General features: G+C 40.9%; 1 protein-coding gene across 2 annotated transcripts in view; it reads left to right on the top strand.

Moving 5' to 3' along the window:
• Positions 1–16,312, top strand: part of XPR1 (xenotropic and polytropic retrovirus receptor 1) — a 116,200-nt gene that overhangs the window by 58,109 nt on the left and 41,779 nt on the right. For both annotated transcript variants that reach the window (XR_011680518.1, XM_071435845.1), the window contains exon 3: positions 12,967–13,068. Coding sequence is in view for 1 of the 2 variants with exons in the window: in XM_071435845.1 (XP_071291946.1) it covers positions 12,967–13,068 (102 nt within the window). In the remaining variant the exon portion in view is untranslated. The remainder of the gene's footprint in view (positions 1–12,966; positions 13,069–16,312) is intronic.

The following is a 16,312-nucleotide window of genomic DNA, read 5'->3' as shown; positions in this document are numbered from 1 at the left end:
CCAGTGGGTCAGAAGAGGTGGCTGGGACCTTGTTTAGCAGGAACAGAGGCTGTTTCCAAGCCAGGGTAATGGAGACCAAACCAGAAGCAAGGAACTCTTGTTGGCAGCATCAGCAGCTTCCCTCCAGAGAGCCACAGAGGGCAGGCACACGAGTAGCATTGCTATCAGGAATATAAATAAATATACATTTGTCTGTATATTGGAACCAGGGTGGTTTAATGTTGGTAAACATGAAGGTTTTTCAGTTTGAGATGTTTCTTTGAGCTTAGTTGTGACCTTTGTCCTTCAGGAGGCTCTGTGGATATTTTGCTTGTGTCTCTGGCTTATATTTCCATTTCATTCATTCCATCCTGTCCCTCCTCACCCATCCCTGTGTTCTTTCATGACTGTAATGAATTAATGATTTTATGTAAATGTGCTGTTTGATGGACTGAGGAGGTGTGCCTTGGGACTTGTTTAAGCTATCACATAGGAAATGCATCATCTGCTTCATGTTTTCTGCAATTGCACTCGGTTTCATTTTTCCTTTATTGCTTTTTCTTCTTCTCTAATTCTTTTCCCCCTCAAAGCATTTCTTTAAATGTGTTTAGACCTCTTGGCTGGATTTAAGGATTTGATTCTATTTTCCCATCCCTGTGCCCCACCCCCTTATTTTCCACCCTAAATGTGAAGGGGGAAAAGCAACCATCCCTGCATTACATACCTGATTGCTATTCAGTTCCCAGGGGAGAGGCACTGAGAGCTAAATGCAAGGGCTGGAGGTCTGGGCTCTCTGGTTAGAGTCACTGAATGTCACTAATTAGAGCAGAGTAGTCACTTACATATTTATTCATGTTTCAGAACATTTAGTGAATCAATTGAGTGAATGAACTGGGGCAGCTTCAGTTCTTCTTGTGTTGAATTTGCTGAAGGACCAACCCCCAAACCTTACATGCTTAACCCCCAAATCTATTGTGGTTGGTTCTTTGTGTCTTGCTGGTGCAGACCAATATGGATGTAACAAAACTTCATTTCTGTGTGACTTTTACATGAAGCTTTTTCCCCTCCCCTGTGGAAAAGGAGCTGATTCCTGCCTCTGAAACACTTACCAAAAATAAAAATAATTTATTCCGGTGTGAAGAAAATAATGTTACCTTTAAGGCCATCCTCACTGTTCTTGATGGATGAATTTGCCTAAAGCTTAAATTAAAATCCTTGCAGGACTTGAAACCAGGACAACAACCACTTGTGCTGGTGCACGAACAAACCACCCAGAACAACCTTGGTGGATTTTTTTAGCCGGTGCAGATGGATTTCCCCCGTAAACACCTTGAAGTGTTGCCTTTCACCAAAATCCCATCTGAATTTAGCTCCTAACTGATAATAGCTCATTTACAGGGTGGGAGCAGGCTGGTGACAGCCTCCTGGTCCCCCCTCCCTGGGAGATTTGCATTCCATCTGCTCTGGCTGTTGATTAGCAGCATGCCGGCTACATGAGCAGTGCTTCTGGATGCTGCGGTCATCTGTTGTGATAAAATTCTTCTGTGAGGACACAACCACAAAGCTCAAAGCATGCTATGGGCACTGAGGATATCCATTTTGGGGCTTGCTGCTCTGGGGAGTTTGGCTGCAATGTGCATGGCTGGCTCCAGGTTTCCCAGAGCATGGCAAAAGCTTTGGAGAACAAAACTTTTCCAAGCCTTGGTGGACAAAACTCTGAGCTCCTCCCTGCTTCCTGCAGCTGCACTTTGGGGTGTTTGTCTCTCTCATTCTAGTTGTATCACCCATGCTTCAAATAAGGATCAACCTTTAATTTTACAGTTTTTGCAAAGAAGAAGGTTTCAGGTCAACCAGAGCTTCAAAGTGGCAGTGTCTTGTTAAGTGCTGCCTGGCAAAGTTGCTGTGTAAAGCACACAGGTTTCTTTGGAAAGATATCCCATGTTTTTACATATGTTTTTTTGTTCAAGTTTATTGGAAGTCCTGTTGTTCTGTCCTTTTGCACAGCTGATGCTGCAATTGGGACTTAAATTTAGGCTTTTTGCCACTGTCAGGAATAGGGGTAAAATAGAATTAAATGTGGTGGCTCTGTAACACATCCTTTGAAATGTAAATAAGAAGTGACTTAGGAAGTTGGGCCATTGAATTTTTTACCCTCAGCATACTTGGAGTTTGTGTTTGGATGCAAAACCTTTCTGTTGGCAGTTACTTCTGCAGTTTGTGTATTCCCTTCCCACCAGGTTTTGTTTGGGAAGCAATAGAAATTACTGAATGGTTTCCTTTTGCCTTTTTATTTAGCAAGTGCCAGCAGTGCTGTGCATTGAGCCTGGGGAAGATGTGGGGGGAGAAAAATCACATGCCTCTCAATCTTTCTTCTCATTTGGGGTATAAAAATCCTTTTCAGAAGGATTCATTCCAGTTCCAGTCTGGCAGGGATGCTCCAAGAGGAGATACCCAGCCCGTGTGGTTTCTGGCTATGCAAAATGAAAGAGATTAACTTGGAAAACAGACAAACAAACAAGTGCAGTCCTGATCTCTGCTGCATTTTAATCTTAAACTAAAATTACCCCTGGAACACAGTAGCTCTGTTGAGGGGTTGAAGTGGGCATTTCACATCAATCCCTTGGAAAGACTATTTCTTCTCCCCTTGAAGGAAAGACATTTGAACTGGAGCTTATTCCTTCCATGTACTTAAATCATAGCAAAGTGCAGGGTTGAGCAGAAGGGAAGGCAAGGGATGCTAGCTGAGCATAGGAAGAAAACAACTCCAAACTTGTAGGGACCTGCACTGGAGAGCTTCTGCTTATCTTGAATTTAGCACAGTGTCTCCAGGCATGCTTCAATCCATGTGGTTTAATTAATACAGCAGGGTAGGGCTCAGCTGGGTGGCTGTGCACTGCATGAGCAAGGAGGAATATAACCTTGGGTAGGCTTTGTAGTGTTGTGGAGAGGATCCTCCAACATCTGTTGCTGTAATAATGTAAGAATTAAAGCAGAAGAATTGCTGCCTTGAGTGGAGAAGCAGCTACCTTAATGCTAATTTGCTGGTGTTTTAGCTAGAATTATATAATTTAAAAAGAAAAATATTGGTTTAAATTGTGCAAAATGTTTAGGAGGATGTTGTTGTAAACGTTTATGAGAACTAACAATCTGTTCTGTTCCTGAACATGATCTGACTGTAAGGCCCTCTGGTAAAATCTTGCACAGAGCCACTCTCAAGCTCTGTGTCATTGCTCTGAGATACCTCAAAAATAAATTTTTCTTCATCTGATAACTGCTTGCTTATTATCTTTTTACCAACTGTTTGCCTTTACTAGCTAGTAAAATAAAAAAGGAAAAATGAATTTGAGCAGTGTTGGCTCCCTGGGGGGAAATGAAACCATTGAGAGCACGTTTGAAGTAGGTTTGTCTTTGTACCATGTGCTCAACATACACGAAGCCTGTTGTTGTTTCTGCATCATTTGTTTTGTCTTTCTGGTTATTCTTAATATTAATTGAAGTCTTTCCCAAGACAGTTCTGTTAATCTTTCTTTTGTCATTTCCCTCCTACTCCTGCCTTCAATATCTCCAGTGAACATGTTCTCCTGTGTCTGAAAAAAGCTCTAAAAGTAGCATTGTTGTTGCTTTTTTAATGGTGATGGTCCATTTATTCACCTGTTAGTTGTTTTTTTTTTTCCTCACCAATGCTAATGTTTCTAATTGTTTGCTTAGCATCTGAATTTTATATGTGCTGTAATTGTTATAAGGATGCAAACAGTTTCCTGCAGTGATGGGTATATGTCTCCTATCAGCTCCAATTATGCAAAATGTTTTCAATTAGCTGTAATTCCCTTCCCTGCCTCCCCTCAAACACAGGGAGCTGAGCAGGGTCTCTCCAGGGACACGGGTGTGCTTTTCTGGAGCAGCCTTTCCCCTTCCACATCCCATCCTGTCCTGGCAGCCTGAGGATCAGGAAGCACACTCTGCTACTCCTTATGTTTTACAAAAGTTAAAATACTCTTAACCACACCATTTCCCTGAAAGTTCCCAGTGTTTTAAAGGAGGAGATATTCACTCCATCTTTATAATCCCACAGTTTAGCCATCAGCAGTGGGAACACCCTGAACTGTGAAGCTTTTCCTTGAGCTGTGCAGAGCCATAGCAGGTGGTAAAGTGCTTTTTACAGTTCTGAAACCCACCAAAGGGGGATGCTTTGGTAGATGGACTGATGGCTAAATGTGGAAGGGCAGTTTCTGTGGTGTCTTTGCACAGATCAGTTGCTGAGAATTGACCAAAATGTTCCTGTAAGCCTCGAGGTGGTTCTGGCTCTGAGGTCCCCACCTCTGTGTCTGGTGGAAGATGTCCCTGCCCAGGGCAAAGGAGCTGCAATGAGATGATCCTTGAGGTCCTTTCCAACCCAAACCCAAGTTCAATCTGTTTTAATTCAATAATCCATTTATTGTGCTTGTATCAAGGGTATGGGCATGTGAATCCAACTCCAGTGAGTTTTGTTGGCTTCTCCAACACCTCCTTGTCAGCTGAGCTGTGGGGTGGTGCCTTGAGTCATCTCCCATCCCAGGAGTCCAAGCAGGTGATGTGATATTCCATTTCAATCAGTCTGACTCTGCTGCCAGAGCAGGAATCTCACTCTCACCACCTCCTCCCTGCATGCAAGGAGCTCTTTCAGAGGGCTAAACCACAGGAAAGGACTTTATTGATCAGTTTGGTTGTTAATGCCTTTCAGTTTTATTGCTGGCTTGTTCTTTAAATACCAGATTAACTTCCTGAACTGGTTCACTGTGGATAAGCAGCAGCACCAGAGCAAGGAAAAGGACATTGTGTGTGTGTGTGTGGAAGAGAGGGCACAAAGGACAGCCAAAACTGCTGCTAAAATTCCCCATAACTCCTTCTCCATGTGGTTTTCCTAGGAAAAACTCATTGCATATATCCATAAAATTGCACTGTATCAATGTTCCTTTAACTGACTGTAATCTCAGTTTTATTTTAATTCTTTTCTTCTTTTGGTTATGTCAGATGCTCTGACAGTTTTTGTGCAGTTTTAATGAGAAGGAAGTTGTTGCTGCTCAGTAAAATTCTGGAAGTAAAACTATGAAAGCTGGAGGCTCAATAAAAAGAGCATAAACAATCTTGTTATTATGAAGCTTTATTTCCTGACAGCATACATGTTTGGCTTGATTAAAATAATCACAATATCAAACTAATCTTTCTGGGTAAATAAGAATACACATTAAAGATTAGAAAGTTTCCTTTTATATCTCTTCCCATGCCACCTTCCACCTTCATTCAGGAGATGGGGAAGAGAAAGAATATTTGTGGATTTTAGGGGGATGGGTTTTTTTGATTTTACTTTGATTTCCTCTTGCTGTGCTGCATTTCCAGTCCCCAAGGTCTTCTCCCCATGCAAGTCCCCAGTGTTCCATCACTGCTCTGGGGGCTGGCCCAGAACTCCACAGCTTGGGGTGGTTTTGCCTTGCCTTTCCTGGAGCCTACATTTATATTTATTGAATGGTTACTTGGCTGAAAGGTTGGAAGATTTATAATCAGCAGAGGGTTTGCTGAATGCACTGAGTGTTTTCAGGCTGAAGGGAGAGGTGGAGAAGGTGACTGTATAGAAAAAATTAAGTTTGAACTCTGAGCACCTGGTTTGATATCAGCAATTCTGGTCTTGGTTTTCCATGCTGCTGTGTGCTTTTCTTTTATATTTATCTTCTTGGTTTAAGGAACAAACTGGGCAATTTAGGGAAGTGTCCTTATTTCCATCCATGGGTTTTAGCAGAAGGAAAGTTTTTCAGACAGGTTTGTAGCTTCATAAAACACAGCTGTGCTTATTTACTTGAGGTGCATTCAGTGGATCTTTAAAAGCATGAACAAGTACTGCTAAGTTTTTCATTTGGTGGCCCTATCACTCATGCAAAGGGAAAAAATACCACCTTGGATGCAACATTGCTCAGATTAAAGGCTGATTAAGAGGGAATGTAATAGATTTTTTTATTTTCTTGGGTTTTTTTTCTTCTTTTTTCCCTGGGGATTTTTCTAGCTTCTACTTGCTTCTATAACTCTGTTTCTTCAGGGAGGTCCCAACTTTCATAGGTGTCCTCCTCACACGGGGCACCACTAAATGTTGAGTTTTATATATATATATTTTTTTTTTTTTTGGTTAAGGTTGGGATTAAATGCATGAGATGGTATTTTTTGTTTGGACTTGAAAGTTTATTAATTCTTATCTGTATTACAGTCTCACAAGTCATGAGTTTTATAGTATTTCATTCTAATAAACTAAAAATGGATTTGTATTTCTCTTTCTACAAGGGTTTTTTAGGGATAAACTGTCTAATTGAGAAATGATATCGAAATTATTTTTAACTTAACAAATAACTGCTCATGGCTTGTAATGTGGCCTTTTTTATTTAATTATACAATAATACTTGAACTCATGAAGAAGAAGGTGAAGGTAAAGAAGAAGGACTAGTTTCTGCCCTAAAACTTCTATCTTGCTGTATATATTACTATATTCTAAAACCTTAAACTAAGTTTTCCACCATGTGATATTGTACCCATAATCTCAGTTTTACCATTCCATTTTGGAAGCCTTCTCCACGGCCTCAGGTCAAATGCAGTGTTCTCTTGGGGGTCAGAGCCTGGCAGCACAGAAAATCTGAAATTCTCAAGAACCAGCAGGAGTGCATGGCAGTGCTGAGCTGTTGTCTCATTTAGCATCAGCCAGAGGAGCAGGGACCAGTTCAGATCTCATCCATGAGAGGCTGGAATATCTCTGCTTTCCTCCACCTCTGGCGTGCAAACTGTGCTATGGGGGTTTTGTGCAACCATAATTGCTGCTCTCTTGTCTTGCTGGAATGAAAAGCAGAGCTGGAGGCAGCAGCTGGAGGAAGGTGCAGGTGTGTTATGCAAGCTGGGAATGTCCCGTGTGATGCTGGTAATCCCACAGAGCTGTGGGATCTCTGTTTGCATCTCTGCCTGCTTGGCAGCACCGGCAGACGTGGCCTGGGCAGGTTCCTGGGTGTACCAGCTGAGTAACTCAAGACTGGTGCTCTCCATTCTTTGTCCTGGAGTAAAGGTCAGGCTGAAATTTGACTCTCAGTTCCTGTTGACTGTCTTTCCTTCACCCTGGGCTGTGTGGCACTGTTTCTGATCTAGTTTATTAGGAGGCTTCTGCAGAAACACATGTGAATCTTCACTTTTTTTCTTCAAAAGAGAGAAATTTCAGGGTGGTTGTTAGCCAGGCAAAGTGGGTATTGATGTCCCTGTATGATGTCTCCTGGCATCCAGGTCTGTCATTCTTTATTTTCAGTATTTTTATGGTAGATTTTGAAATACTGCTGGGCATTTGTGCTGCTTCTCTTTAATTAATTTTTTTTCCTATCACAAGTTTCTGCCTAGCTGCCCTTCAAATCTGAGCTCTACCACATAGGCTCAGATTTATAATTCTCTCTCTTCATGGTGCAGAAGTGAAGCATTAGTGACTCTCCTGGCATAGCTGACAAAGACTGGCACTGCCTTCTCTGCTTGCAGGAGGGGGGTCAGGAGAGGTGCATGATTGTTTAAAGAAGAGCACCTGGAAACTGCAAAACCTTGGAATTGTCTTCTCACCCATGGCTACTTTGTGGCCTGGTTTTTCTGCACCTGAAGTTCATACCAGGACGCTGACATTGCTTTGGAATCTGTGTTTACAGAGTCACTACTATAAATAATTTATAGTAGACACTTGGTTGGATGTCTAGCTCGTAGGCATGTTGTGGAGGTTGCTTTTTTCTTTCCAGCTAAACAAACCAGCTGTAAGAATCTGGCTGGTTTTCCTTGTAAGATTTCAGTGATAGAGTCTAAAAAACTAAGGCAGCAGGATTTTTCTCAATCTGAAAACTGTAATTTCTAAAGGTATTTTGGAATAGGTTTTGTTCACTCACAACAAAATGGTGAAGCAAAACCTGAGAGAACTTGTATTGGTGACTGGCAGCAGTTCTTGTCCCCTCCTTCCCCTGCCCACACACAAACCCTGCATGTGCAGGCAGTGCCAGCCTCATTTGCTACCTGAGGGGTCACTTTTTATTGCTAGGTTTAAGGCAATAATTTAATAACCAGATCCAGTTTGGGCTAAATGATTTGTTCAGTGGAGAGCTGACCATGCTGGCTCACAAAAGCAGGTATAGCCTGCTATGAATTTTCTTGGCATTATTTTTAATATCAACTCGCTCAAGAAGCTTCTTCCCTGATGATTTGACAGTATTTTAATTTGAGGTCCACTTTTGGTGGATGGAATAAATTCCAGAAGAGATGCACACCATTACATGTGCAGTTTGCAGCTCAGATGTTACGGAGGAATAACATGAACACAAATGTTCCTTTATTTGCAAGCAGATTTTTTTTGTTGTTGTTCCTTTATTTATTTGGCTTCCTTTTTCTTCCTACAGCAAGAATAAGTCCTAGGAAGAAATTTCTATAGCTGTACTTAAGGCATGTAAAAGTCTGTACAAGCAAACTTTTATTTGCCCCAAGATGGGACATAAAAGTTCATGAAAGTTTCAGTAAATAATCCAATTTGCAGCTGATCCAAGTGAGAAAGGGATTTGCCTTGTGGAAAAACTTTTCCTTTGGAAAAACACCCCAATAAACACCAGGAGTGTGAAGATAATAATCGTTGTCCTTGCATTAAGGGATTTCACAGTCTGATTTTTTTTAACCTGCAGAATTTCACTGTGCTGTGTAAAAAGGTTGGGGAAATGGGAATTTTGGTGCTGCAGATCTGTCAAGGGTATGAGAGAATTGTGATGGTTGAGTAGACAGACAGAGCTGATGGGATTTTGGAGACAGATACATGTTTTCATTATAGTGACCCACTTTTTAGTGTCTTGAGTAGCAATAAAAGTGGCTTTTTCTTCTTTTTTCCCCTAGTGTGCCACTGGGCCTAGAAGTATAAGCAGTTACTGTCTTTATAGAAACATGAAAACGAATTGTTTTCTAATTGTTTACTAATAGTAATTAACAAAAAATTGTTAATTTTTCATAACACAGATCTGTTGCTGTAGTCTTAGTTGAGTACTGGGTACAACACATGGAAAAATTTAAAAAAATTAGTGTATTCAAAGTGGTGCTGATGTTAAATTTGTGATCACCTGTTCAGTATTATTTGATGTGTTTAATGCCAATTTTGAGCTTGATTTTTATTTTTATTTCACTGACTAGATTTCAGTTCCCTCCTCATAAATCAAATTGCCTCCTCTGTAGCTAAAGTGTTGAAATAATATTACTCAGAGTTGTTTTGTGGCAAACAGAAGGTGATTCAGAGAACTACACCTGTGCTGATCTCATAACAAAGCTAATTAATCTTTTCTAATTAAATGCTCTTTAAAATTCAGCATGATAAAGAGTAGAGGGCTTATTAAAAATGATTATTTTAAAGGGCACTGCTGTAACAAAGCAAACTTTTCCTGGTGTGTTCTTGCAAGGGAGTGGGTGAGCAGAGCTGCCTGGGATGCTGATCATTTGTTTATAGACTGCAGCTACAGAAAATGAGAAATTAACTGAAAAGTTGAGAGGAGCACTGAGAAACGAGTGCTTGGGACAACTTAGGGATGTCATTTGGATGTTATTTTTTCAACTTCAGGTTCTGTTTTGGGTGTGCCAACATCTGAGCTGTCTGCAAATCTGAAAATGTGAGAGGGGGGAGTACATCCAGATTGCTGCTGCTTTGGCCTTTGCAAGTAAAACAAGAGATTTGCAGGCTTCCTGTGGGTTTTTATTTCCTTCAGGCCAGGGAATCCATGGGAGGATGAGGTCTGGAAGGTGCAGTATTGATCAGACAGTCTGCTTGGAGCTGAGGGTGAATGGAGTATGAATGCTATAGAAAGAGAACAAAAGGAAGGTTGGGCCAGCCCTCCTTGGCAGCTGGAGCTGCTGGATGCCTTTTAGAAACAGCCCCTGTTGTCATGGAGCTCCTGAAGCCAAGGCCAGGGGTCTGGCACTGGGATTTTCTCATGGCAAAACAGCCTTGTCCTGTCCTAGCCTTGGGGGTGAGTAAATAAATGAATAAATAAATAAATAAAGGCAGTAGCCTTGGCAGCACTTGGCTATTATTGCAGCTCAATGACTGAACTGCAGTGGGACCAGCACCAAAGGGAAGCCTTTTCTTCACAGAGATTCCTGATTTTTTAAATTTATTTATTTATCTTAAAGTTTGGCATCTACCCTGGCCTGCAAAATATCTTTTATAAGGCAGCATTTGGCATTTGGAGAGGGATTTTGAATGGTTTATGTAGAACTTGCTTTCCTCTGAGTCAGCAGTGTTTTGAAGTTGGGATAGAGACCTGAATTCCTAATCTCAAGGGTTTTGGAAGGGCTTCCAGTAGGAGCTGGTTTGTGTTCAAAGCCCATTTTCCTGTTCTAAACTTTGGATTATGGTCAAACTGTTCAACACACATATTTGTAATTTCTTTAACTGGTCAATAATTTACAAAACAAGATATTAATTGTGTTATTTGGCATTAATTATGTTAGTTTACCTCTATGTTGCTTTACTGAACTTTTTGGTCACTTAGAAGGTGCTATTTTGTTTGCACAGAAATATTCATGCTTGACTTTATGGACAAAAAGTATATTCCATGCTTAAAGAGATTTTTTTTTTAATCCTTTGGTAATTCCAGTGCTGTAAGTTTAAAAACTTGCTTGGTCTTACTATTATTTTATGAATGCACTGAAACACAAAAGCAAACTGTGGTGGAAGAGGTTTGGAAGAGGAAAGCAGTGAGCCTGTGTGCTTTTATTTCTTTATGACTTATTTTTAAGTGCAGGAAATGCTGGTTCCCCCATGTCAGAAAGCACCTCTAGATAAAATTTTCTGCTAGACCTGGGTAAACTTGAGAATTTGCCTTCCAGGTCCATCCTAAAGAGTCAGCTCTGCTTTGGTACCTCCTGATTACTATTACTTGCAAAGTTTCAGGCACCTAGTGAATAAAATCTCTGCATTTTTGGTATTGCACAATTGTAATTTCTGCTGCTTCACCCCCTCCCCCTGCTTGTGCTTTGCTGTCAGGTCACAGATTTGGAAATCTTGGAGGCAAATTCAGATCAGCTTTACTGGGAGGGCCCCAGGCTGGGATGTTACAACTGCTGTGACTCTGCTGTGAGGAAGAACAGTTATACTTTTATTTTCTGTGCCTGTGGTGCTCAGGCTGCCCACGAGGAGGGATCCATGTGGGAGCTCTCTGAGGAGTGGGATTGCTCATCCTTGGTCCAGAGCCCTGGAGCAGGGCTGGAGTGACCCTCCTGTGGTTCTCCTGCAGCAAAGAGGAGCCCAAGCCCTGTCATCCCAGGGTTTGTTTGCTCCAGGGAGAGGGAGTCCTCATCCTCAGGAGTAGCCACAGAGCTGCAACTATAATAATTGGATAAGGAAATAACCCTGGGAGCCAAAGCTTGGAGTTTGGAACAGGCTTTGGGGCCCTTGAGAATTCTTCTCTACCAGCCCTTGGGTGGTGGAGTTGTAAACACCAGGCAGAACTGGTTCTTTTCTCTCTCTGTTTTCTCTTTAAAGCATCATCAGACTCCAAAAGAAGACAGACTTCTTCCAAAGTTGCCCCTGCACTGCAGTTTTGTGTTGTGCTCTTTGCTCTTTCCATACCATCCCTTAAAAATGGTGCTGACATTTGTGTGCTTAACATCAGAGCCAAACCAGAAAAATCTAAATGTTGAAATTTTGTATTTAAATGTTCTCTTGAGAAATTATTGCTAAAAGAAAGAGATTTCTTGGTTATGACAGTTCAATATGTATATGTGATAGTGAATGAAACTTCACTGTAGTCATTTGTCTTCTCAATTTAATAACATTTATTTCAACATCTGTTTGAATCTGGTAGAATCAGCATCCCTGGAAGTGTTCCAAAAACATGGATGTGTCACTTGGAGACATGGTTTAGTGGTGGGCTTGGCAATGATTGGATTCACTCATCTTAATCCAACCTGAAGCAATTCTGTGGTTCTATGGTCTGCTTCTCAAGGTTGTTGAGACCATAATAAAATCTGAATTTTCCTGTTTGTGTCAACACTAACCCTTGCAATCTGTGAGAGTGCATGAAGATTCAGGGGCTGTAACTATGGGAGGGTATGAAGAGTCTGCTTTGCTTCAGCATTAGGAACATTTGGTTTTTGACAGTACTGAAATGGGTAATTATAGCCTGTCTTGATTTTTTTTTTTTTTTACTCATTAAACTAATTTCTTAATTACTAGAAAATGCATTCTGTCTTTGAGATTCTGCACTATACTTTTTATTACAACAAGGTGACTGAATAGCTGCTTTAATTTCAAGTTTTGACTTTAATTATGGAATTGGATGTAGTTCTTGCAGAAGAATTAAAACTGTTCCAGAGCAGTGGGGTGAAGGAGAGTTGTGGATCTGATCACAATCATCATAATTTAGGCCTTTTCCTTTCAACTTTGCTTATGAGAAAAGCTTTTATTTTCCAGGAGGGAAGCTTCCACACAGTTTTCTGTATGGATTTCTCAATGGATTTGTGTATGAATTTTGGTATGCTATGGTGCTAGGTTTGTATTTGAAGGATTGGCCTGATGAGAAGGTGGGAATGGTGGCTGAAGCCAGTGAGTCCTCCTGGCTTCAGGTAAAAACTTGGTGTTTTCCTTCTGAACATAAATGTTTTCCAAGCTGGAGTGAACACTTAGGGTCAGCTTTGGTCTTTGAAGCAAAAATGGAGTTGTGTGGTCTGAAATAACACTTGGGGGATCAAAAAGGTGGTGGGAACTTTGGTCAGGGTGCTGTTATGAGTGTGTCCCTCTCTGTCTTGGTGCAATTCCTTTTACAAGCAAGTATGTGTTTCCTCCAGCCCTTTGGACTTGGTTGTTCTTCTTCCTCTGCATGGCAAAGATGGTGGATTTGCTCTGAAGAGCTATTTCCATGGCAGCCACTTGTAAAATTGTCCCTATGTCCTTCTGTTACAACTTCTTTGTTTTTCTATTTTGTTTTGTAGACACAGATGAGGACACGGTGAAAAGATGTTTTGCCACGTTTGAAGAGAAATTCTTCCAAACCTGTGAGAAAGAACTTGCCAAAATCAACATTTTCTATTCAGGTAAGGTGCTTATTTTGTGTGTATTTGTGGAAAATTCAACAACAGAAAAAGGGCCTGAAGGTCCCAAACTTTCAGGATAACCACAGTGGTGAGGCAGATCTACCATCAGGTAATTAGAGGGCGAGTTTGTGTGGAAAACTGCTCTGGTTTAATCACAGATCTGGAGCTCAACCCTGCTATTAACCTGGCTAACCCTGCCTGGAGGGAGAATGAATGGCAGGTGATTTCATTTCTTTGAACTTTCAAGGTATCCTGCTGAACTTTATGGAGATGCTCTTCAAACTAAAGGGCACAGTCTTTCAATTATTATTTTTTTTAGCAGTCTCCTGGCCATGTTTTAGGTGTGCTGAGCCTCCTAGCTGGTGTTTCCTGAGCTTCTGCAGGAACAGCTCTCGTGGGCTTGCCTGTGTATGATCATCTTGATGGGTCCAACAAGTTTTTAAACACTGAACTCTCACTGAAACCCCTGCAGCTTTCTGGAGTACAAAATCCAGCAGCAATTGGGTTGTGCCAATTGGGCTGTGTATTTTGAGTAAAAATGTTGTGATGGTAAGACTGGGGATTTCTAGGTGTCATATACCAAGTGCTGCTTTTTGTTGTTTCCTCTGCAAAATTTGCCTTCCCATCCTGTGTTTTGAAAACAACAGGTTAATTGGGAATTCACCCTGTAAAATTGCTACAAAAGGCTTGGTGTGCTCTGGCTCCTCCTGCCATGACATTTCAGATGATTTTCAGCCTCTTTTGGTGAGGTTTAAAATGGGGTTTCAACTAGAAAAGCATTTAAATGTAGATACAGCAGTGCATTGGCTTCCTCTTAACGTTGATTTATTAACTTAGTGCTATAAACAGGATTTGCACCACAATATGGTAGCCTTTTTTAGTTCTGATTTTAATCTGATAACAAAGGCACAGCTGAATTGTGCAAAAATATTTTCATAACCATTGGGTGCTGACTTTATTGCTGGCTCTTTTACTGCCAGCCAGGATCTGGGTTGTGAACTTGAGGAGAGCTGAAAGCATGATGGATGCAGTGGCTGAGCCCTGTAGCTTCCCTCTGCTCAGCTTCCATCTAGGGAAGTAAATCTCCTTGGGGCTGGCTGTGCCTGCTCTCCCAGCTCCCTGGAGCACAGTGGGTGTCAGGACAAGAGGCAGTTTTTTAGGTGAAATTGTTATTTTTTATTAGATCAGCTGGGTTTCACACTTGGTAGCATTTTTCTGCATGCAGTTTGTACGTACCTAACTCAGAGCACTGCTCTGTGTTGGTTCCCTGGGAGATCTTGTGCTTCTATCCCAGATCTGAGGGTTTTATGCTCAGAAACTTCCTTTCTGAGCCATATCAGATCCTGTGCACTGGGAGCTAGACTCTGTGCAGGAAGTTCTGTCAATTTAGATGCACAATACAGATTATAATTTCCCCTAATGAGGACCTGCTGCCACACGTGCACCCACATGCACACACCCATTCCAGCATTGTTTAAAATGGCATTAATAACTTAGGGTAGGGTTGGTTTTTTTCCCCAGCTAGCTGTCATTTCAAAAAGTTCCAGGAGAGAATACATGTAATTTGACAATCTCCTGTGATAAGATTAAAATAAGGCTTTTATTTGCAGAAGAGTGACGTGACTTTCATAGAATGGAAACCCTGTTATTAGGGTTATTAGCATTGAGCTGCAGCAAGAAATGTTCCATCAGTGGTTCCTACCCTTGATCCTGTCAGAAATTTGTCATGTTGGACCCTATTGTAACTCCAGGCATGTGTTGGCTTGGATTATGACCTGGCACATCCTATTTATTACAGGTTTGTTACACAGTTTATTACACCCCTGTCTTTACTACAGTAAATATTGGTCATTTTTCAAGAAAATCAAATTTTCTCTTGATCTCTGCTTCACCTCCTCATCATCTTTCCCTAGGCTGAAGGCTCCTCAGTGAGCATCACCCACAGCACAAATAACCTCATCCTCTTGGGGTGGCCTGGTCCTGAACCCCAATTCCTCCATGGAACACTGCTGCAAAAGCCTTTCTTTGCCCTTTCTTGTGTGCTCCCCCCAAACATTCCCTTAATCCCCCAGCCCAACATCCCAGCACAGTGGAAAGGAAAACTGCCATTTACTAAATCAAATTTGATAAAAAATTTGCAATTTTTTTGGACTGTGCTCAAGAAGATCCATTCCCAGCTGAAAGACAGAAGAATTGCAGTAAAATTTTCAGATGATTCCAGCAGAGGAATGCCTAGTAAATGCCTACACTCTTTTAACTAATAGTTTTAATTTATTAGAATTATTTTACTAATAGAAATAAACAAAAGTAGAAAACAACGATATGAAACCCTACACAATAGGTTACAAAAGTTACAAAGCTGGCCTGAGCCACATTTACAGCACTGTAGGGACTGATAAGAAACTAAATAAGCCAAGCTACAACCCACAAAAAAAAGACTTTCTGAGTTTATAATCTCTTTTAGAACAACAGGAGGTTTTATTGTTTAATATTATTTTTTTAGACTAGTAAATACTTTACTTATGAAATAAACAGTTTTTTTCTACTTTTCTCCAAAGAAGTATTTTTCCCAAACCAATTAAGAAAAAATCTGATTCAATCTGCTTTTGAAAAAAACCCTTCAAAAGTTCTCTCCCAAATGTACCCTAAACCAAAACACTATTCAAGTGCTAAAGTTTTATCTGTGGCCAGTTTTGGTTTGTGTTTGGGATTTTCTAGATGACAGGTTTGTTATATTTTAAATCACCCATCATCAGGACTTGGCTAAACAGTAGCCAGCAACATTTCTGTGGTTAATTTAGGAATTGTTATTTGTAGGAAACCCTGGCTTTAAATTGAGAAGGAAAATATTGAACATAAAATGTACAAGTAGGGAAGAGAAGGAATGCTAAAACTAAAATGTGTAGCTGGCAGGAGGTTCAGGCTGTTGATCCCCTCCTGTCTGGTGAAACAGCCTTTGATCACACCCATGCCCATGTAAATTGGAATCTGGGGGGAAATTTTCCTGGTTCTTTGGTGCTACAGTCTTTTTTCCATCATCCTCATGTGTGAACCTTCATTTAAACTTGGAAAATGAAGTCAAAAACCAGCTTGGAGCTGCGTGGTTGAGGTGATAACACTTTAGGCTCTTTCAGTCAGGATTTTAGCAGCATTTTTTGGGCCAAGCTGCTGCTTTATGGCAAGCACTTTTGTTGAAGTCTGCCACTACTGGTTTTGGATTTCTTGTTAGTCTTGGCCATGAAAT

This window comes from Agelaius tricolor, unplaced genomic scaffold (genome assembly GCF_023055355.1).
Source record: "Agelaius tricolor isolate 1412-34295 unplaced genomic scaffold, bAgeTri1.0.p SCAF_11, whole genome shotgun sequence".
Classification (NCBI taxonomy): domain Eukaryota; kingdom Metazoa; phylum Chordata; class Aves; order Passeriformes; family Icteridae; genus Agelaius; species Agelaius tricolor.
The sequence above is the reverse complement of the archived record's forward strand: the minus strand, read 5'-3'. Positions and strand labels throughout refer to the sequence as shown.